Here is a 23,871-nt window from a genome sequence, read left to right as displayed (position 1 = left end):
AATGAGTAGGGTGATCGAAACCAAAACGGGGCTACAAAGGCCACTCACTCGACCGGGGGGTGGGATTCACCATCACGCTGGCATGACCTTTTCACTCTGCTTTTTAAAGCAAGAGGTATAGCAACAACCAAAAGTCGTGCGACCATCATCGTGTCAAGCTATTTTTAAGTTTTTTGGAGAAGAACTGATTTAATCTTCTACAATCATTGTGCAGAAGGGATAGCCGAACAATTTGCCGGGTGTGCGACCCGGTATTTACATCATCTGTAATTGCAGTAATTTTATAGCTGAGCTGGGGAAGAAAAAAGTAGTATTCACGCTGCAAGTAGATCTCTCTTTCTCTCTCCCTCTCTGCGAATGATGAGCACTGGTTACATCGTCCACTTCCACTATCTGTCAAAGTCACCGTAAAGCACCTGCTGTCAGGTCCGGTACCACCGAATATGGATGCCGATAGGCCGCCAGTCGATACGATACTGACAAAACTTTTTTACGACTCTCACCGACCATCTCCCTCAAGGGACATAATCACACGCATCAATCGGGCATTATTAAGTGGCTTTTCGATTGCCATGCCAGGGGCGCCATTAAGCCATAAATATGCAACACAAATACGCGGCAATAACGGGACGCGGGAATCCGGTTCGGCGTATAATTCTCTCGTCTCGTGGTGGCATAACAGGGAATAAGCCATTCCACACACAAAAAAAAATGGTACGTGAATTCTACCTATCACAGCAGCAGTAGCAGTAGCGACCACCTGACGTGCCAAACGTGCGCGAATATCCTTTCCAAGGGAACAGGACTCCCATCCCATCGCCGATGAAGAAGAATTCTCAATTGACGATGGTGATCCATTTCAATTTACATCACATTGAACATCGTTCGCGTGTGGCTGAAAGCGTTCACGCGCAGACTTCGTGACGTGCGTCAGGTGCACCTGACGCGGGATATACGCCAGCAGCATCCCGGAGGACCTTGCAGTGTGAGTTTCATGCGTTTGTGTGTTTGATTTTTTTTTTTTTTTTTGCTATTCCTCAGTGTGAGTAAACACAAGTCGAGTCTAATTTCGCTTACACAAATACCGCCAATATGTACTGTGTGTTCAACCGCCATCTGACGGCAAATCGATGAACGGATGATTGCGCTCTCGTTAGTGTATCTTCCCGTATCTTTGTTTGGTGTTTTGCTAACTCTTTTACAAACACATCGTTCCAGCTGTTCGTCGTTCCAACTTCTTCCAACTTGTTCCAAGCCCGATCGGTTGATTTAGCATCCGTTGAGCGACATTTAATGACGCCTAACGCCTTGCCCATCTAATACTTCATCAGGAGTTACACAAAAAAAACAAAAAAATGGAAGCGCCCCCAAAGTGGACCAGATTGAAGTTTACGGCGCGATTCGTAAGATCTCAAACAGCTGCATCTGAAGGCGGAAAAGAACGAGAGAAGAAAAACCCTCGCTTGAACATAACTTCGTTTACGGACAATTAGTAGAGTCTTTGCGGTAGAGAAGATGTTATTCTGGAGGTTTTTTGGGAGGCAAAAAAGCTCCTTTCGTGGTGACAAAAGAATGAAGTCTGCAGAACTAGTATTGAGAGTTAAAGCTTGCTCCTTCGATTCAAGGTTCCAGTTGTTCTGACACTCGTCTACTACCTAGTTAATGGGAAACCAGGAGAGCACTCATAGTTTAACGAATCGTTCTGGGAACAGCACTATCAAATTTCACGTCTACTGCTTAAAACCCCACAACTTAACATCAGTGTCTCGTTAACCCAAACAAGCAATTCTAAATGGCACGAATTCACGCTTAGTCTTCCAATCCTTGACAGGTGACGTGCACGAAATTGAAATGAAAGCCCGACTTTTAATAGTTTACCGAATTTAAGCATCCGGTTTTATACAACATAAGCTCCCGATCTGTGTGGTGCTGCGTACATTTTGCACCAACTTTTATTGGATGTCATTGGCGATGTACCCTCCAATTCCAAGCAGGTGCGTTCTGACGCGCTTTTAACTTGACGGCTTACACCCCTTAGGTTCCACCTGACTGATCCGATCTTATCCCACGATATGACGCGTTCCCATGGCTTTCAAATAGTGTTTTCCCGACAGTCAACCGTAACTACTACGCGGTAGCTTTTCATAACAACACAACTTCGAGCACACGCACCGTGCGTTACGGTTCGCTTCGACCCACACGCTTGATCTGTCAGTCAAAGTGTCTGCATCAACGCTTGTTGCTGGGTGTTTGCAGAAACAGGAAACGAACGAAAGGTGCCAGCATACGGAGGTTAAACGTACACGAAGCCGGTTTATTCATATCAGTTTCGGTGGCTTAATCAGTGGCTTTGCGGGTTTTACCGATCAAACAGGGGTTTTCATATGAAAAAAAAACACGGCTAATTAGTGAGCTAAAAATGGAGCTGTGCTACTGAGTTGCTGGTGTCATGTAAAGTTGCAATGCATGTGGACTTGTTTTGCATATCGGTGAGAGCTTTAGAGCTTCTCTCCATTTCCAGGAACGAAAATAATGAGACGACAGGAATAGGCATCGAATCCCGAATCAGTTCTGTGTTCCGGTAAGCAGGATTCGAGTAGATAATGGTAGATAATCAAGCGAAGGAAGCTAACAGTGGCTGGGTACGATCATTTGAGGTTATTATTTCAAAGAAGAAAATGAAAAAAAAGCTATTGAGATGTAAAAATAAACTTAAAAAACGGCATGGAAAAACATCAATTGTAGCTCGAACCGAATTTTTCCGAAACACGCAAAGTTTCTATCGAATATTGAGACTAGTTCGAAATTAAATTCTAAGCTCAGGTCCGTGTTCGCAAAGTCTACTGCTAAATATTACCCTCGTAACTTCACTTTAACGCTTTTATCAAATCAGGTTGTCTCAATCTAATGTCCATCACTATTTATGACACCCTTAACACAATAGACCGATTATTCGCTAAAGTTCTTTTTATAGACTCAACATTGCCGGCACATTGTCCATGAGTAATTGGTTCCTGTCAACTCACCCAAATTAAATGATCGCAATACCAAAGAGGATTACATATGAGGTGGGATGATTTGGCGAAAACAGTTACCGGAGAACCCCTGCAAATGGGTGTCGCTGCGGTAGCTGGGGGTACGCTTGAGCGAAACCCATTAACCCGGGAGAAGCTCAACTACGAGGCGTTCTTAGGCTGGTAGGTTCAGCTTCATTAAATGAACATTTTTGCGTTTTCTCCTCCATCGGCGAAGTGTGTGAGTGAGTGAGATTATGTACTAAACCCACTGCGATAGTACGCGAGAGACGATCTGCAATCACCAACGGCACCAGCCCCAAAAAAAAAATAAATAAATAAAACAACGAAGCATCATGTCTTTATTTTCAGGTGAAGCTTTGCTATTTTTTCCTTCACTGTCTTTTCATTTCAATGACGCTTATGGAAGCGCTTATGATTCGGGTGGCCCTGTAATAAAAGGAAAACAAAACCGGCTCCAGCACGGATAGCACCGATAGACCTCCGGTAAATGGTCGCCAGGTTGGTTTGCAATTTGTGGCTTTTTTTTTTTGCTTCTTTCATTCAACAGCACAGTGTTTTTGTGTGTTACTTTTGCTTTTTCGCTTCCGTTGACGCTGTTTTGCTTGCTTGTTTTTGTTGTTGCTTCTTTGCATGAGTTTTGGTTTTCGTACGGCCATGGCAAATCATCTTTCCCGCACACAGCGAAAGGTGTTGGAGTTCGATGAAACACTCGCGTAACACTCTGGCCAAAGCCAAGAAAAAAAAAAAAATAAAGCACATAAAACAAAGCAATAGCAAAGTGTGCCCCGAGCCTCCTGGCGCGTGGTGAGGCGTTGCTGGTACACATCAAACATCCCAGTGGCACCGTAGCACGGTAGCCAATTTCGGAGGAAAGCGAAATGATTAATTTCCCATTAGTAACCGGAAGCTTTATTAGCGGCACCAGCACACCGGGCGGCCTACCGTTGGTAGGCGGTCCGCCATCTTGACCACCGTCGCTGGGGCAACCGAAGGCAGGAGGCACTGTGAGGCTGGGCATGACGAGATGTGACGTGCCCAGACGTGCCGGAAGGCAGAAATGAGTTGGTACACAAGCCGCCAGCGGGAAAATAATATGTATCGCTATACACCACAAGCACACACACACACACGCACGCGCACATACACAAAAAAAAAAACAGTGATGGAGCTTTTTGGGGCAGGCAGGGATCGTGATTAAGAGCGGGCGAACAAAATTAGGCACCATACATTGTGCTTAAAACGTTCGCATTTAGACGTTTGCCGGAGGCGACAAACTTCCACAAACAGAAGCCCCAACACCCAGTGCCGGAAGCATCCGATTACCAACACACCAAACATACGCACCGGTGGAAGGCTTTTGCAATGTGTGCACGATTGCAATGGCGAAGAGTGGCTTGTAGCTATTCAGGTTGAAGCTTTGGAAAACCAAATAAATTGAGGTTACCGGATCCTGGAACGATCCGTGGAAGTTGCGGAAGGGTGCATGATGTCACGGCACTGCTTCCCATTGAGATAGATCATGTGATGTCATAACCTAGACAAAACGGTTGTACCTGTATTACTCACGGCCAGCATGTATGTACATCGTGCCCGGCGATTGTGTAGTTATCAATTAATTGCACGCCCTCTAATCCCATAAAACATCCAAACCGGATCGATTAATCTCCCCAGCGCCGGTGGATCGTTTTTTTGGAGGAAAACAACGCCTGAACAAGAGCACGTGATCGCACCTCCGGGATGGACCGGCCAATTTTTGGGCACCCTTTAACACACACACACGGCAAGTGTCCGAGATTTACATAATCTCACTCCTTCTCGGCCTGTAGCCAAAGCAACATCATTCATCATCTTCATCACCGTATTGTGGTGCAGTCTCCCTAGCTCTTGTTTCTATGCCTTAATATAGCAACGGGGCTCAAGTAGTCTGGACCTCGCTCACCAACGGGCGGGGAGCGGTTGCCCGGTTGGTGAAGATCTGCCTTTCACTTGCAGATTGATCGCTTACGTTCCAGACCCCTCGATTGGAGTTTCGTATTGATTACATCAGTACGGTGTTGGAAGGTTTCCCGCTGAGACTTGGGACGTTCAGGTGATCAGTTATTATTTGCCCAATTTTTGTAGCACTCTTCATCATCACACTTTGTGTACGTGTGCGTGTGGTAGTAAGTGAAAGATGGCCCGCTCGATGACACAGAGAATTGTCATCTTCGCGCGGTGCACAGCGTTCAAGAGCGCAGTTACTTGTCAAGGTCGACCGCAGAAGGACGACATTCGGAGGTTGCAAAGGTGATTATTAGCATGACAGGTGCACCTGTAGTTAAGTGAATGGAGATTCGAGCATACTGTGGAGCATCGAGTGTTTACTTGCAAATTGTTTATGACTGTTTCTGTCATGGAACTGCTGAGCTTGAGTGAGGTGAAGCTACTGAAGCTAGTTCTCGTTTTAACTTAAAAGGTTTCGTATCTCAATCTGGATGAATTGCCCAAGGGCTACTGAAGAGTTAGCACACGATGACTATGTTCTGATAGTGAGCAAGTTCAACACTCAAAATCTACTGCCTATCCAGAAGTATATCTACCCGAGATTCAACCAAGAAAAACCACACACGAAGTTCGAGTACGAGAACCACATATAACCTTCACCCAGGTCAGTAGATTCAATGCGATAGGAGCCCCAACTTTCATTCTGCTTAGGACCTCCGAGAGGCTACATCCGTCACTGCATCCATCAAACTCTCTACTCCTCAAAGTTGAAGTTCACTGTGTACCGTCTTCTTGATGGCTTAACGACCTTCTATGTTACGCCGGCCATCTTATGGCTTACGAAATTTGCTGATACCACGTAGTTGGATGTACAATCCTCATTACAGGGGACTCTTTTGGCGACTATCTCTATGAATGTCTGATATAGTCTTCAGCAAATTATATTAAGAGTCCCAGGATTCGAGATTGAAGGTTTACCCTAGAATTCTTGAGCTCCAAGTTAAGATGTAAGTAGGGTTAAAAAGAAGACCAATTCTAACGCAATTGCTTCAATCCAAATTGTGCGATAACCTGTACGGAAGTATGTTATCAAAGTAAGTATGTGAGAGGGTTGAGAAGGTTCTTAATGCTCTTAAATAAATAGCTAATAGGAGTTCGTGAGTGGTTAACTTTTATTACCCACACAATCAACTAACCAAGGACGCCTTTTAACATCATCACGTTAGCTGTTAATTTAAAATACACCAAACCTACGCGGCACATGGCAGTGATCAGCGCTCCAAATTAATATGCCTTTCGTTTGTAATAATTAAACGTGGTAAACCAGACACCAACGTGGAAGAGCTCCAGAGAGCAAGAGCTTGATAACATCTTTCTTCGTTGTGTAGCGAAGAAAGCGGCCGACGACAGAAAGACACCACAACGCCACTAAACGGATTCCCATTTTATGAGCTAATGTTTTTCCGCGAGACCAAAGTTTATGACACAGAGGCTCTTGGTGGCTCACGGGCGTCCGACCGGACCCGATACAGCACGAACGATGGTTGGTAACTATAAGCGAGTCGGCAGCAACGAACGACTCGCTCGCTGTTTATTAACTTTTCCACAATTTCACTCGGTGGTAAATCAAGGTAGCAAATTCGCTGCCCCCCCCCCCCTACCCTCCCTTCAAGCTGCCCATTTTGAGGTAGGCATTTAAGTTAATTTAAAAATTTGTCCAATAAAACATTCACCTACCTGGCCTCATATACCCAGCTCGGCAGTGCTGCGAATGGTGCGTACCGCTCGGTGCAATTCATCAGCGTGCGTTTGTGGAGCACCACATAATGTCACCCGCTTTGTAGCCCTGTGCTGACGTGGTCGTCCCTGGGTCACGCACCGCTGTGTGTTCGGTTTAAAATAAATTACACCCATTACACACGGCGGTTCCGGGGTTCTGAAAATCGGAGCGTGAATTGTCAGCAAATGGCGCGTGGGACCTGGAGTACTGTCTTCGCTGGACACGCGAAAGCCATCCACTGTTTGGCCGATGGCGAAACTGGAACACCGGCAAACACAATGGAGCACCATGAAGGAGGATCTCCGTCCCAAACCCCTCCCCCCCCCCCCTCCCCGAAAGACATTCGGTCCAGCACGGTCCACCACAAACACATTGTGTGCGCTCGTGCAACACCGGCACCGGGTTGATCCCCGTCGCACGAAACACCAAACAATATGGGCAAGACCCGGAAGAGACCCGGCAGGCCTCGGGCGGCTTAGGTCATGTCATCGTGGGCTATGGTATTGAGATTTACTTTCACGCTTTTAAATTGAATGGAGCGTGCGATAATGTACCGAGCCATGATGATGATGCCGTTTAGGTTATTACGGAGGCCAGGGCTTTACGTTGCTTCTACTGCTTCACCCAGGCTGTCACCATTGGACAGTATCGCCGCTTTGCTCCAAAACGGTCGTACCAGCTGTACTTCAAAAAAGGAAAAAAAAAACACTCGATAAGAAGCATGACAGAACAGGCGCCCTTATCCCTACCAAAACTCCTAAAACTAAGCTCCGGTCCGGGTGTCGATAAACTTTTATTAGACAGCGTTACACGAGACGCGACATTCCGCTCGGACAAAGACCCAGTCCAAAAACTTCAGGCTCCATAGAGAGGATAGAGGATTTTCTAAATAAATAACAGATTGTAATGCTTGCCGTGGGGTGCTGGATAGAATCTTGGTTGATGCGTGTCCCTGCAAAACACTGATAGTTCTTCTGGATTAAGTAAGTCCACAAGTGGAAAACACTCCAAAGATTTCATCCTATCACAGCCAAACCATTGCTCGACGGAAAAAGGGACCAAGGGATAGAAAACTGACATCTAATTAGCATTATTGAGTGCGAAAACTCAACGGTTATTGCCGTTATTGGGTGCGACGAAAGCAATTTTTTGACGTTTTGCGTACCCCAAGCCCCAAGAATACCAAGAATGGGCCGGAATAGTGTCCAGAGTTTGGGTCGCTGATAAGCGGTCCGGTGGTGTGAGTCAACAATTATCCCCTCCATCTTGGGAAGGTCACGAGCGCAAAAAGGGACCCAAAAACCGATGTAAATGGGACGGCAAAAGATTGCACCCAACTTATATAACTATGGACAGACTATTTTATCAAAGCAATAACCATCGATACAGCATGATGTGCACGAGGACACTATGCGGAGCCCCTAGATGAAGTAACACACTTGTTTTGCTCTTTTTTTGCTCCCCCGAGAAAACCATTCCCTTTTGTGGTTAGATACGTTGGCTCGCCGTCCTGGCCCCAGCCCCCTGATGGTGGACACAAGCGTGTTCTTTTCGAGATGAAACAGATATGATTGGTCGGATTAATCCATTCCTACACCGGGGGATTTTTTTTTTTCGAAAGGTGTTACATTTCGGACATTTCGGATCAATAAATGTCAAAATGGCGTTTCAACGCGAAACCCTAATTTGAAAAGTGAATGCCCAATTTTCGGCCGTCAATGAGGTAACGATTTGCATTATTGCACAAATCGAACGTTCTTATCGCAAATAGCCAATCATCCGCACTCATTACAGGTAAAGTCTGTCGCGCTACAACAACAAGAAAACCCCTCGCCACTTCGCACGACGCAAGATTGAGTGATCTTATCGGAGAGACTAATAATAAGTCAGTGTTGCCATATTCCGAGATAGCGAGTGCCATGCGAGGAAGGATTGTGCTTGGAGCTCGAGATGAAGATATTTCGCACCGTCGGGAGCGTGTGTTCTCGAGCTTTGCTCACGCAACGTGTTTGCAGGTGCAGTCGAAGATGCACATCTGCTATTATCTAAGAGACCATTCCATGCTGCCGCCGCCAACGAATGGCGCTGCCGTATTTGGCGCTGCCGGTTGGTAAGCCGTTTTTGGTGGATCTCCCGCTACTGCAGCGTGCCACCGACAAAGCGCTTTGCTAACGACATTAGTGCAAACGTTCAACTTCAAACTCGCCAGCCACTCCAACTAACACACAAAAAAAAAAAACAAAAGTTCGTCAAGAGTGTGCATTGGAAATTATGTATTGTGCAGAAGAAGAGCGGGAGAAACGAAAACAGATCCAAGATATTGGACGGGACGGGTTACCGATAAGTTAACAACATAATGCTCTGCTCCTAAACATCCCCCCCCCCCCCCCCCCCCCCCTCTCACCTCCCTCGGGGTCTTTACCTCAGCAGGCCATTGCGCAACGTGGCGTCGAATATTGGTGCAGCGACCGTTCGGTGGAGAAAGTGCCTGGGAATGGCGGTGGGCGCTGAGGATTTATGAAAAAGCGCACTGCGAACGTGTGTGTGTGTGTGTGTGGCAAAAATCAAAAGATACAAAAACCCTCTCCGAAGACGAAGCGGATCGCATGGCGGTAATGTGCATTGCTGGAATGTGAGGTTAGGGTTACACGGTTGGCTTCTGTTTGTTCAATGGTGTATCTATGGGGCCTGCCCCAAGAATTGCTGTGCTGCGGTCAGAGTTTCGTGGTGAACCGTTCTTGTGATTCTTTCTCGCTCTCCCTCAGTTACAAGAGAAGTAATCGAAGTACTTCACCCTCGGTGTAATTTCGATTTGCCATAACTCCTATCGAAGTACAGAACGCTAACCGCACGGGACTATTAAACCGTGGCTGAAACGGGAGGGAATCGTAAGAGATTTCAATCGCATTAACCCATCAGCGAAAACCGCAACCGGTACGTGTTTGTGGTTTTGCGTTACATCGGAGTCGGAATGGTTGCAGTTTCGAACCAGCGTGAGAAGAGGTTGCTGTGCGTTACTGGTCGATTTGTTGAGGTATGCTCAAGAAATGCTGGTTTAATGCTACGGGAGGGAAAGAAGTAGGGAGACTGGGGAACGAGGTCAGCGTAACCAAGTGCAGCCTGTACTCGACACCAAAATCCGCCGAAGTACGAGAGTGCCGCTTAATTAGCGTCACCAATCAATGCCACCAGCAAACGCATACAGTCGCGTGGACGACAAACAACACCAGTCCTTTGCCTTTTACCGCACAGCATTCGGTAATCCTTTTGATTGATGAAGGGCTCTGCTCGAAGGTTCACAAGCACGTGCGAGCACAGCCCAATATACCGACTCCGCAGAGCATACCTGTAAGAGTGTTCCAAATTCTGACATTTATACACTCAAACAAACGGTGAATCCATTAATCATACCGAAAAACTACCAACGATACGGCACTGTTTTCTCTATTTGCCTACTGACTGTGCACGAAAGCGTAGCAGCGCCCATCCCACTTCCAAAAAAGGGCTCCATTACTCTTGCGTTGCCCCTACTGGGCGTATATTAGTTGGTGTAGGCGCTTAATCCTAAGGCTTCCTTTGTGCCTTTTTGCGACATCAGACCAAATGAACCGCGACAAACAGGCTCCCGCGTCACGTCTAGTCGTCGCTTGCACTCGAGTGGACGAGCATATTTTCCGGAGCTTCCACACCAAGATGGAAGGATCAACACCTTTCTTCAAAATAGAAGAAAAAAAGATAAACCAAATCCCCCAGCTCCACCGCAAAAAGGGTACCCTCGTTGGCCCGGCCCGCCCGTTAGATGCGTTCGTCCCTGCTCTCTTGGGACCATTAATTTCTGATTTGATTATGTTCGTTACGTTTTGCTACACTTCGGTAACCAGCAACAGCGGCCAGCCGGGGCCATCTGGATAAAGGCCAGTCGGTCGGTTAGGTGCGTCCGTGGCAACCCGTTCGTCAGGAGCGTCAGGAGAAAGACCCAGCAAGTGGTACGCAACCCGATTGACGATTGACGGATGATGGATGATGGACTGGAAAGGATCCGGGACTGGGATTGACGCTTAAAGCGAGTGTCCCAAAAGCCAGATCGCCGTAGGCGCTCCTGCTGGGATATAAGCCATCTTATTAAAATTTCAATGATTTATGAAGACGCCGGGCAATGCTCCAAATAACAAAAAAAAAAACGTCCAACCGTCTACTGTTGCGTCGAACGGGTGCGTGGGTATTGGGAGATTTCTTTCCACTGCTTCCACTAACCTTGCTTCGGTGTGCTACGTCGCTCTCGATTTGTGATTCATATCATTAGCATAGGCGCTTATTGGAGGCGCTTTTTCCGTGCGTAACGGAGCCAACATAACGAGGTAACGGCTGGCACTTTCGGGCCGATCGCACAATTTACTACCAAGTACAAGGCTTTCGCGGATGCGGAAAGAAACTACACGGCAGATGCTTCCGCCCGGCAGGCACGTGTCGCGCAAAGGTCTGCTCCCGCTTCCAAATCAATTAGCTCGCCCACGTCAAACACCGCGGCTCGCCTATCGTCGATGCCATCCAGAACCTTGCGGTGTAGGTGTTGGTAGGAAATTCGCGAGTGTTATTAATTTGAATGGGTAAAACCAAAAAAAAAACAGCTCCAAATTGCCTCGTTCTTAGCTAGTGCTGTTAAGAGTTTAATGTCTTAATTAGTAGTAAGGACCTTGAAAGAATCCTGCTTTTGAGAAGGCTTTTGTGAGTCCTCACATCCAAAAAATTCTAAGACTTGCATCAAGCAATTGATGCTTGTTTGATCTCGATTTCTCCAACATCTGAAGTTGACTAGTTCCTTCTATTTCACCTGATAAACACTGGTAACGTGTTAAACTATTATTCCCATATTTTGATAGACATCACACCAGCAAAAACGCATTTCCGTCGCACAACATTATAAGCTTAGCCGCTTAGAGTTATCTGGATAATGCATTAGGCCTGCAGCAAATTGCGAAGTGAGCTGCTTACCAATCAAATGGTACTTTCGCTCCCTAACGTTACGAAACATGCTCGAAGGTGACCGATCGGTAATGCACTCCCGCAAGAAGCTTTCGAATGTTTCGAAACCGTTTGTCGCGGATGTGCCATGTGGCAGTAATCGTGTTGGTTGCACACCGTGTGACCGTCAGCGATACCGATCGGATGGGTCCGAATTTTCCCCGGTACGTGTGGAACAAGTTATGTGGTGAGGTGGGGTTTATTGATGGTACCAGCGCGTGATGGTGGTCTTGCTCCAACCGAACCCTCGCCACTCCCTCCCTTACTATCCCTCTTCATCTATCTACGTGGTTCGTTGAAAGGGTTAGGCTGATATCACTCGCATAGTGGGACAGAGTAGAAGAAACCTTTGGAGATCAATATTTGTGTCGATGCTCAGGAATTACCATCCAAATACGGATAAGACTCCATTATTTAACTAGACGAAGTTGCCATCCCTAGAACTATTTTGCAAAATAATTAGCCGTTAGCGATTCTTCAAGCATAATCATTGTAACCAAATACATCTCTTCGATTTTTACTCCCTAAAATATCCACCCTTTTGTACCAGAGTCCCAGATCTGGGACTCTCCGGGTGGTGGTTCCCCTTGTGTCAGTAATCACGATCTAGCTATAGATGGTGCATTATGAGCGATGGTAGCGTGTTCCATGCTCTTCCACACTCAGTTTTTCCCACACAGCGACAAAGCAGCAGCAGCAAAAGACGAAAAAAAGTTGAAGAAGTTTTGCAAAAGACGTCCCAAATGCATGCGTGTTGACTACTTTTAGGCGCACCAGAGGTTATTCATCATTCTTGCTACCAACGCGCTGGGAGTTATTATCAAACTTTCCCATCCAGCCAACCAGCAAGAAAGAGCACGCTTTTAATGAACATGCAACAATCTATTCACCACTCACCACCAACAGAAACCGCCTCCGCACCCGGGGCATTAGAAGTCACCTCTTGCAGACGTGCAGCGTAATGGCAAAAGTCACAATGTAGCGTGACCAATCGTAAGTGGCTGATTATTTGCACAAATGATCGTTTTTTTTCTCTTCTACTTCTTTCTGCTTCTTCCTTTCGGTTGCTTCTGCTTTCTTGCCCGAAACCCTTCGGGACGTAAAGCGATACTCAGCGACAACAACAGCGGCTTACCATGCCCGCTGCTCATCACGGGGAACATGACCCACGCCAACGAATACTGACGGTTTGGGTCGGTACATTCACCGTACAGAAAAAAAAAGCGGTGGGCGATTGGAATGGGATGAGATTTAGCAGCTGGGTAGCAGTCTGGAAGTGAAAGATGTTTTGCCCGCTTGGTGCTAGCCCGGAGTCGGCAAATGTTCATCCCCTTGGTAACTGGTATCCGTCCAGATGGACAAACGGTACGGGCGAAACGGGCGCGCTTCAATCGGTCGGTACTAATCCAAGATTTATGTAATCGATAGATGAAAATGAATGTCCATCGAGGAAAGGAAAGAGAGCGCGAGAGAGAGAGAAAAAGAGATAGCGGGAGAGAGAGAGAGAGGGAGATAGAGATAGGAACAATTTACCTGCCTTTCCTGGCCGGCCATTTTTCCATCTCACTGCGGGTGCGGAAAAATTCCACACCGAAAAGCGTCACACCACCAGCGTTCGACTCTAATCAAGTGGAATCCAATCGAAGTGATCGTCAGTTGCAGCTGTTTTAAATTTGCTCACCATCGTTCCCGTTCTTTCGACGTCGCGATTGGACAACTCAGTTTCAGGTGTGGACAGCAAAAGGCAAACTTGGGGCCTGTACATGGGCCGTGCTAGGCCAAAAAAAAAAAAAAAAGAAATGCCAAAACAAACCCAACCCAACCTTCCCCATTTTTCGAGCTTCACACGACCCCGTTCATCCGCCCTCCAGCCGTACGGGCTGGACTACTTGAGGCGTCCCGAATTCGAAACAATTTGGTTAAAAAGTAATTACTTCCAATAACTTTCCCGTTCGGTGCACAACCGAAACCTCATACCGGCTTTCCTAGGGTCTTTTTGTTTCGGTCAAGATAATTGAACGTCTGACGTAAGAGAGAAAGAGAGCGAGCACGCACGAAGGACAGAAAAATTAGACCCATGTTGAAGGAAAAATTGGCAAAAATTCTTGTTTGTTTTAACCAACCATCGGAACACGAAGAAATCGGGATCGGGTCGCACCGCTACTAATGGGTAGCGCAAGTGAGATTATTAAAATGATGGGTTAGGGCCTTTTTTGTGTGTGTGTGTGTGCCTGTGTTTGCTCATATTCGCATCCCTTTATCCGTGACATCCGCTGTCCGGTTGGTCGGTGGAGTGAAAATTGTCTTATTAAAAAATAAAGGGCACACAACGAAAAAGAAATCGATTAGAGGAGACGGCAATTTACAAAAAAAAAGGCAACTCTTAATTGACTAAGCGGATGTTTTACCAACAGAGAGTCCTTTGGTGCAGGGGTTTTTCGGCATTATTTTAATGTCGATAACTAAATGAATTTTGCATTGACTGATAATTGAATAATTATTGAGCAAAAGAATCAATCAGTAGGTTAAGGAATTCTGAGGCCTTTCCGGAGGGCGTCCACATTTGAAGCGTGGCGCGTTCAAATGCGCCTAAAGGTATGCAATATCAAGTTTTTATTCCTTTATTCCTTGTATCAGAACGCGAAATAATAAGTAAATCAAATGCTTTTCTTGTTTTTATTCAAATTTGCAATCTTTTGACAAATAGTTTAAATTTAGCTTGTTGTTCAAAACAAATCCCAGACTCTTGTCAATTTACAGTGTTTCTCAGGTCATAGAACAAGTGTCTCCATTTTTAAAACAATATACAATTTTAGATTGAACAACAAGACGCAGCCTGTTCGGATGGTCCGTGCTGTCAAAATCGTGGATTGTTTTAAACATGAAGACACTTGTTCTGTGACCTGAGAAACACTGTACAACTTATTGACCAGAGGTAGCTCGCACAGTAATAATTCCTCTAATAAATCCAAAATCCCATAATTGAAACCAAAGCGGCGCATTGAAGGTATGTTGTGTGATATGCAAAATGATCAAATGAATGGATTTTTACCCCTTTACAGTTTTGCCTGCGACTGACACACGCAGGTTTGTCCTTGTTAGCTTTGTTTTGTTATTGTTGTTTTTGTGAAATATACTTCCTCTTGTTGAAATATACTTTTCTTGTTTGACCATAAACTTCACAGACATTTTTTTTCAAAAACTGTGATAATTTTATTCAAGCCATTTTGCTAAATGAAAAGCTGATTTTTTATTTTAAAACTTTTTATTTTATTATTTGCTAACGTTTAAAAAATCTGCTCCAATTAACCATGAATATGAGCTAAAAAAAAGTACAACAAAAACCATTTTTAAATTTTAAAGAATGAACAAAATGCAGGGGTCGCCCACCTTCTAGCCCAACATTTTCAAAAAAAAGTAAAATCCGTACAAAAGCACCGGTTCTATTTTCATCTCGACTAACCCCGTAAGCCCCGATTTAGGTAGCGGATTTCGGCTTTGATGGGAAAGTCGTTACATTTTCGAACTGTCTTTTGAGCTTGAGCGCTAATTTTCACCGGCATAACCTTCCCTTCTTCTTCGTGTCGATAAATTTTGTTTTATCCACCTTCACCCACTAACGTTCATCCCCGTTTGGCTTTTCGCTAGACGGTTAGTACAGTACGGAACCATTGCTTCCTTCCTTTTGCTAACGACATTCACTCATACAGATACACACAGCAAGACAGCGAGCGGAAGGATAAAACGTCAAATAAAACCCATCCTGTAATCACTGGACGGGCGTTCGATTAAGGAGCCTAGCGTGGGTGGGTAGTGTTGGTTTTCATCAGCTTTTACACGATTTTTGTGCTTTGCGAAAGAAATGAAGTAAAAAAAGGGCAGACGAAAGAGATCGCTTAGCCGGTTTGCAACAGCGCCGGATTTCAAAACTAAGAAAGGGAAACACTTTTCTAGCCAATCGCTTGAACCTGCCAAAAGGTTCCACCATCTGTTAGTGTAGATGTTTGCTTGTGGAAGGATGTTTGTGTGTGTATGTGTGCCCTATTCTAGTCGCCTTTTTTAAATCGTTCATGGTAGAGAGTAGTGAGAGAAAAAAACGAACTCAGCTAGAAAATTGGTCAAATCCGTGTGCAATGAAAATCGGGCTGTTAACCGGCGAAGCGAGCGAAGCAGAAAAGGCAATTGTGCAACACACATTACTGGCGAATATGGTATCAGCCCCATATGCTGGTCCATCAATAAACCGAAAGCGAAATAAAGAACCAAACCGAAAGGTTAAAACATGGTGCAAAACGGGCAACCAAGCTTGTACTACTTTTCGGGCTGTGTGTAAAAGATTTTCCACCATTTGGTCAACGTTTTTCATGTTAGCTGTTTTTTTTTCTTCTTTTGTTGCTGTTTGACGAAGAAACAGTTGTGAGTTTTCGATCATTTTTTATTCGTTTTTCTTCACGCTCTCTGTTCATCCACTCTACACCCATTTTCTGTGCCATTGTCAACAAAAGCTTACCGCCTTCTTGCCCGTCGCCTTCTTGCAGCTGGGTTGTGTATCAAGGAAAAGCTGCATCCCTCCCAAGCTCACCCTAGAGTGGCATTTTCACGTTTTTCTCGCAAACACGTTTCCCAGCGCCCTACTTCTCGTACCGTCAGATTATCCTTGCCAGACCACGAAAGGCAAGTAACAGTGTGTGTCGCGCACTGCCAACAATATCCTTCAATTTTGCTCCCCACAGTGACACACAGCGCTGTCCCGCCTGCCTGCTTGGAGTGGAGAAAAATTCACTTACACACTTGAAAACGCTCGTTACGTGATATCGGAATTTTCGCATATCACAAAACCCAAAGCAGCCGAACATCGCCAACGAATCGAATCTCGATGCCTCTTCATCCTTTGTCAACTACGCCATCGAAAAAAAAAAATGGGCGAAAAAAAATCCACCAATTTCCCTCCTCAATTACAGAAGAGAAAAGCCCGACCGTTGTATCGGTATCGATGTACAGACACTGCCGAAAAAGGTGCCATTTTGTTGCCTTTTTTCCCCACCCGTTCAAAACACCCGTGCCAAAAAAGTCATTAACATAGAAATTTAATAAACCATTCCCCGGTACGGGGTTTTTGTTTGCATTTTTGGCCTGATCAAAAACACGCAAAGCACGCGTCGCGTCGCTTCTTTTTTTTTTCTTCGGAGCAGCAAAGAAGGAAAAGTAACTCCTTGTGTCGGTTTTGTGCCTTAAAACCCCGATTAGCTAGCAAGCTTGCTTGAAAACAGCGTAACAAGGTCAACTTGGGAGCGTTTTGTTGTGAAAATTGCATACTATTAGGAGTATTAAAGCAATAAAAAAAGCGGGAAGCACAGACAATATTGCTTTGTTCAATCATGTGCGTCTCTTTGTACGGTAGGATCAAATTTACCTTTAATTAGATCACCTTCCTGCTGATAAGCTTCTTACATCCTTTTAGAAGGACAATGTTTTGGTAATTTATAGCTGTACGGGGTCCCTCACACCGTCTCTTCTCTTTGCAATAAAGAGCTCAATTCTGGAGCTTACCTTGAGAAAAGTAGTGTGTGGCGGGCCTTGTGCCTGTGCCTTGAAGTACCACCTGATCCGAAGTCGATAGACATCGCCGATGGTTCTCACAGTTCTCGACAAGAATGGTGGAAATTAGATTCTTGGATGTGCAACATGAGCCTAAATGATGCTCACAGTATGATGAAGATTTTAGCCATTAAGCAACGGAGCAACGGTGAGTGCCTCAGAAGTCCTTGTGAAACTGGCGCAACCTTAGACTGTATCGTCTGTAGGATCTGGCATACTAATTGGGATCACTCTACCAAGAAACGTAGGACACACGGCTTTGATCGCAACGTACCACCGCAAGTACCCAAAGTTCCTGAAGCAGAGTGGTTTACTGAACAAATGTGGATCACCGTTCAATAGAAGCAACCTCGACGAGCTGAGCATCCGACCGCTAGGATGCTATGGTACTATTTATAAGGACCAAAGGACTTGATCACGTGTACACCAGTATAGGCAGTGCCTATTTTAACACGACAAGTCCCAGATTCTTGAGGTTGCAAGGAAAAAACCTAAGTATTTCATGGCAAATTATTGATATCTAAAGATATATTGGATAGGTAGATAAAAAAAACCTAAAAATCTAAAAATGTCAGAGGAGCAGAATGTCAAATTTCAGAACAAAAACAGAAAATACGAAGGACAACGGCGCAAACAGAACAACTTTTTTTCCCTCCATTTCTGCTCGACTAGTGATCAGCGCACAAGAACGACGCTCCCATCCCTTCCAGCTTGCCTCCCGATTCTAAAGAAAGTGTAACGAATTATTGAAAATTAATTTCAATTCTATTTTTGTCCACTTCTTCACTGTCCACCAGGACCAAACTCAAGCCCCAGCATCCCTCGTTCGTCGGGATTTTGTTTGTTTGCGTGTTTGTCCATTTTTTGCAAGCGAATGACGATGTGAACTGCACACCGTTGATCCTTTCGCTGTCCCATTTGGTTGGACTTGAGAAAAATCTAACTTTTAAGGTATTTTTGAGCGCTTGTCTTTTTGCCTTCGTTCGTACGGGTTGCTTACGGTATCCAAGCGAAAGTTGGGAAAATTATTTTATTCGTTCTTGGCTACGCATTGTGACATAAACTGTTCATCAATAGAATCCGGAAAAGCCCTTTCGACTATCACGAAAGAGCATCGTTCCCTTTAAGGTTGGCTGCAATCGAGAACCGTTGAGACAGGCAATGGAGAAAGCCATTAATGAACAAGATTCTAACAAAGAAGCAACTCCAAGAAAATCTCGTGAAGAAAGAAAAATGGAACGATACTGTGCACTCCATCATACGCAGTGTGGCGTGCCACCGGGCGCAAAAAGTCGTCTCTTCGCACGGCGTGAGCAAGCCACAAAGAAGGTTCCACATTTTGACAGCATCCTAACCGCCATCTACAACCCACGAGATGATCCACCCTCCCGTCGATGTGCGAGAATTCGTCGCGGTGTCACACATTAGTAACCGGAACCTAATAGCTGTACGCGTATTGCTCCTCGAGAAAAGAAGCAGAGAGTAAATACACGCACAGGTGAAATCACTCCTCCCGGAGGCAGTTTGGGGATCAGTGCGTCGGTAAGCCGCTTACCGAAATTTGGTGCTTTGCCCCCAACCAGACAACAGCAAAAAAAAAAAATAAATAGGTGTGAGTGTGATTAATGGGTTTAAGCCGAGGTTTTACGCCACGCCTCACGCCTTCACAGTGCGGCTTTGTAGGCGAGTTCATATGTCTTCTATATTTCCGTTTTCATATGCCTTTGTAACATAATTCACTGTTCCCTGTTAGCGACGTATAATACCCCACTCAAAAGATGTTTTATGCTTGGCCTCGGCCGTTGCCGAGCTCGCTTCGGAAGCTGAGAAATTGTTTGGGGTTGCAGAAATAGAACACATCCGATTTTCTTCCTCAACTATAGTTTCCATCTCGTGCGAAAGGAAGGAGAATATTTGTCATCTACACCAAATTCATCTTCCAGGGTAGATCTGGGAGCTTTCTCCATCTTGAAAAAGAAGTAAAATAATTTTGTGTTGATGCTCAGTGAATCATACCAACGAATATGGCTAACGTATGAAGTAAATATGCTTAAAATTGTCTCCAGAAATCTTGAAGGAAAAGGCAGAGTATAGCAGATTGATTGAAACGCCCCATATCACAAGTATTTGAGAGTCCGGGCTAAGCTTGCCAATGACAATATCCAACATCACGACTAATTGCGCCACCAATTTACAGTCACCAAGGACCTATGACAAAGAGACCCTGTGTTTCACTAACGTCATAAACATCTTATGAACCAACGGATCAATTAAATGTCGCAATGCCAATTGTAGCCAGAGGCCTCAATATCTAATGGGTCCAAGGTCAGCTTGTCCTTCACCTCGAGAGATAGTTGAAAAGATCTTCAACACCTCGAGAAATCCTAGAGACGATGATAGAGGAACCATCCGATAACCTGAAACTCATCGGTGCAAAAGACAACATCAACTTGAGGACCAACGGATGAAAGAGTCCTCGTCTTATTGAAGTACCAACAAAAGTCAAAATGGTGGCAGCCTTATGAATAAATCCTTCTTCTTGCATAGTTTGATATACAAATTGATGCCTTCCACCTTAAAAGAAACGACTCCTGAAGTAAGGACTCTGTTTACAATTGATCTGAAATCCTTTTAGCCGTTCGTTTGAGAGACAATTTGGAGAACTGTACGAGCTGTATCTCATTATTAGGCAACATATCAGAGTTGCCAGGCTCCTATGAATTGATCATGTTAGGAGAATGGCAATTCCAGGTAAGTCATTCCCACTATAACTATAAGTTTCCAGCATATCTCAAGGTCGAAGTGGTTAAATTTTTTTTTTTAATTTCAAGGATAAAAAATTTCGAAAATATTGGAACGATCTCACCCAGCCCTGAATGTTTACTTTCATTTTATTACTTTTGTCTGAGCGTACAAGGCCGCTTTTAGATCATTTTTCCCGAGCAACCAGCATCCAGAAGTATAATGGATGCCCTCCAATATTGACCACAACCTTCATACGCCTATGTTGACCCACTTTTCACCTTTATTTCCTTGTCCGTCCAGCTACGGACCATTTCCGCAAACCAACACCCCCCCCCCCTCCCGCTCAAATCGTCGATATTCAGCATTGTAAGCAAACTTCTTTTTTTTTTATTTTGCCACAGCTTCCATGCCCAACCGAGTGCATGTTTACCCAGAAACATAAACAATAATCCGAAACCTACCGTGAAGTGTGTACTATTGAGTGTGCGTTATTGGTGGCGTATGGTAAGAAGCAAACAACGGAGAAGAAAGAAAACGATTCCGATTGAAAATGGTAAACCTAATGTTTTTTTTTTTTTTTTTTGTTGACTTCGATTTCCATTCCCCAAGCAGCAAAACAGGTGGAAAATCAGACTGCTACGGATGGGAGTGATGGTGGTACAGCAGTGAATTTAATTGAGCGCTTCAAGTGTAATGAAGCAAGACATTAAATCTTATCCCGCTTGTAATGGTGCTTTGTGCTCACTCACATGAAACGTCCGCGTGCTGAAGGGGAATCGTGTGTATCTTACTTAATTTATGTATGTACAGTCGATTCAAACTCGCCCGAACGCACTCGCTGCTCTAATGAAGCTGATTTCTTTTTCATGGAAATTGACATTAATCTTTTGGCATTAGTGGAACTGGTGGAATTTTGTTCAGCAAAAAAGCATTAAGATATCGATGTAGCAGGACATAACTACGAAAATAATGAAACTGGCGATTCGCCCCACGGATATGATACTGGCCAATGAAAGTTTTTCCACAATCCTGTCCAGCCCACGACGGTAAGGAGTCGTAAAAATTAATTAAGGGGATCTATTTCCCAATCGATGTTAGGCGGCCACCGGCAAGACATCGGTTTAGCCTACATTTAGGCGCACTCGGTCACGCGTCCACCGGGAACGGCGTGGTACAAAATTTTCCACTTACCTTGCGCTTCGATTTAGCCATCCGCTGGTCACGCGAATTTTCTGCCTCGCCCGGTGGCCGTTTGCCCCACACAACAATCGCGATGCGTGTGTAGGTGAAGATCAGCACAACGAGCGGCACGATGAACTGCGTGGTCAGTAGCGCTATTGTGTAGTAGTCGTCCTGCTCCGGCGAGGGCCATTTTTCCGCACAGATTGGCCTGCGGGAAATTTGGTAGGTTATAAACAGAATGGTGGAAAATAGTGTGAGCTGGTAGCGAAAAAGGGGGGGGGGGGGAGGGGGGGTGGCTTTTTTGTGTGAACGTTTGGAGTCATTTTATTGCAGTTAGGGTTAGAGTTTGGGTTAGAGGTTATATGGAAGGTAGAAAAAGTTTGAAGCAACCCTCCCAGGACCCTCCGGATGTCCGACGGGGGACCATGACTTCTCGACGCCCTCTACAGCGGCAAAGTCTTGTGTCCAGTGTGTAGTCTATTTGCCGCCTGTAGAAACAATTGTTAATCCTAATGTAATTCTAATGTTTCCACGGTTACCAGCACGGCAGACATCTCTGGTCTCGCAAACTCAGTTACCCAAGTGTGCCGTGTGCCGTGTCTCAATTATGACAGCCTAAAACACACACCGTGTCACACCGGTCCCGTCGGGCTGCCGAGCCAATCCTTTACCCGTGTCAGCTCATAAAACCACCATAATCAGCAGCACTTCGGGACAATAAAATCACCTCACCGAAACCGTTTTGTCGGTGTTCGGGATTTATGGCGAAGCAGCGTGGTGTTGCGCAGGGCAGAGGGGTGGCCCGGCCTTTGACAACGCAGCTGGCAGAAGACTTATTAATTTCGGACAAAACACATACGGACTTGATGTTCGGTTCACGCGGGAAGTTGTGCGTGGTCATAGGACGCAAACACAAACGTGTGCGAGGATGTTAATTGGTATGGTAATTCCTTTGTTCTAAGAGCTAACTTGTAGCTAACGGTGACAGCTAGCGAGCGTACCAAATTGATAGTACCACCGCACGTACCACCCAGTCAGGCGCTGCGGCAACATTTGGAGGGTCCCAAAATTTGTTTTATCTCGGATCGTTGAACCGCGAAACCCCGGATCGCCCATGGTTTAGCGGCGGAGAGGTAGAATCGATGCGGCAAATGTTATGCAGATGAGGTTTCATTCATATGCAAATTTTACGCGGTTTCCACAGCGAAAAACGGGCACCTGTCCTGTCCTGCCGGACTGGAGCACCTCTTTAGGTGGTTGGGAATGGGAATTATTCATTAGAAGCAAATGACAATCAGGCTCAACGGGCAAATGGCGTCCTTTCTTTTTCCTTGGTAGAAACTATTCTCAGGATAACGTTGGGAAAATTGCATCTGGCGGGTATACTTACACGTTACACTGCTCATGCCAATCGGTGGGAAAGTAGAGCTTCGAGAAGATGGCGATCGGGACGGCCGTAATTAGTGCGATGATCCACACAATACCGATCAAGCACTTGGAGCAGCTAAAAAAGAGTGGAAAGAATATAAAGAGAATAGAAGCGAACGCTTTCCGTACAGCCTAAAGGTATGCAATTTTACCAAACGAGCAACTTACGTCTTCGTGATGCGTGGCCTAAGCGGCCACATAATCGCAATATACCGATCGCCACTGATCGCCACCAGCGTGTACGCGCTAACCAGCACCGATACTGCCTGCGTGTAGTTCACCAACCGGCACATCGCCAACCCGAACGGCCAGTACTGCAGCACGAACAGCGAGATGAAGGTGAACGGTACGCAGAACAGCGTCATCATCAGATCACCGACCGCCAGGTTTGTGATGAAGAAGTTTGTCACCGTGCGCATCCGTGGGTTCGACTGGACGATAAACAGCACGATCGAGTTACCGATGACGGCCGTCACGAAGATCGTAATGTACAGGAAGTAGCTGGTCAGCTGAAAGTATGGTCCCGCCGAGTACGCATTGCTACACTCGGCCAGTGGAATCGGTTCCAGCCCGTAGTCGTACCCGCCGTAACTTCGATTGCCAGCCGACTGGTTGCGCAAACTGTCGCTCAGATGTTCGATATAGTTCTGTTCCTCAGTCGACGACACATACGGATAGTTGCGGGCGTACATATCGAACAGATCGGACGCCGTTCCGGTACCGACGCTGGACCCATTGCCCGTCCCGCTGCCCATCCCGGTCACATTACCACCGGCGTAAACACCACCACCCGGGCCGGAAGAATCGTTACGCATCGTGCGGGCGAAATAATCCGCGTACTGTATCGCCTGTGATATCATGGTGGAGGTTCTGTTGGACGCTGGCTGGACACTCACGGTCCCGCGATCAGATACTTCCAGATTTTGTTGTACTTTCCCGGCGAGCTTCTACTGGAGTTCGGATACAGTGGTCGGCAAACAATAACACACAGATGTACTGGACGCTGAGGCTGACGCTCCGCACTGGGCTGCTTTCTAAATCATTTTAATCATCATCACGTTAAGGATGTCACTGCGCTTCGCCTGACTCGTCTAA

The 23,871-nt window shown here is 45.7% G+C and overlaps 1 protein-coding gene across 2 annotated transcripts in view; it reads right to left on the bottom strand.

Annotated features, from left to right (window-relative positions):
* The window catches only part of LOC126557582 (RYamide receptor), a 77,572-nt gene extending 53,936 nt beyond the window's left edge, over positions 1-23,636 (bottom strand). Inside the window, exons 1-3 of one of the 2 annotated variants that reach the window (XM_050213401.1) lie at positions 22,945-23,636; positions 22,739-22,852; positions 21,358-21,556 (exon numbers count right to left, since the gene is read on the bottom strand). In XM_050213401.1, coding sequence (XP_050069358.1) covers positions 21,358-21,556; positions 22,739-22,852; positions 22,945-23,636 — 1,005 coding nt within the window. The remainder of the gene's footprint in view (positions 1-21,357; positions 21,557-22,738; positions 22,853-22,944) is intronic. The other variant, XM_050213410.1, reaches the window with a different exon arrangement.
* Positions 23,637-23,871: the final 235 nt, after the last annotated feature.

This window comes from Anopheles maculipalpis, chromosome X (assembly GCF_943734695.1).
Source record: "Anopheles maculipalpis chromosome X, idAnoMacuDA_375_x, whole genome shotgun sequence".
Taxonomy (NCBI): Eukaryota; Metazoa; Arthropoda; class Insecta; order Diptera; family Culicidae; genus Anopheles; species Anopheles maculipalpis.
Note: the sequence above shows the minus strand (reverse complement) of the source record. Positions and strands in the feature narration are given on the sequence as shown.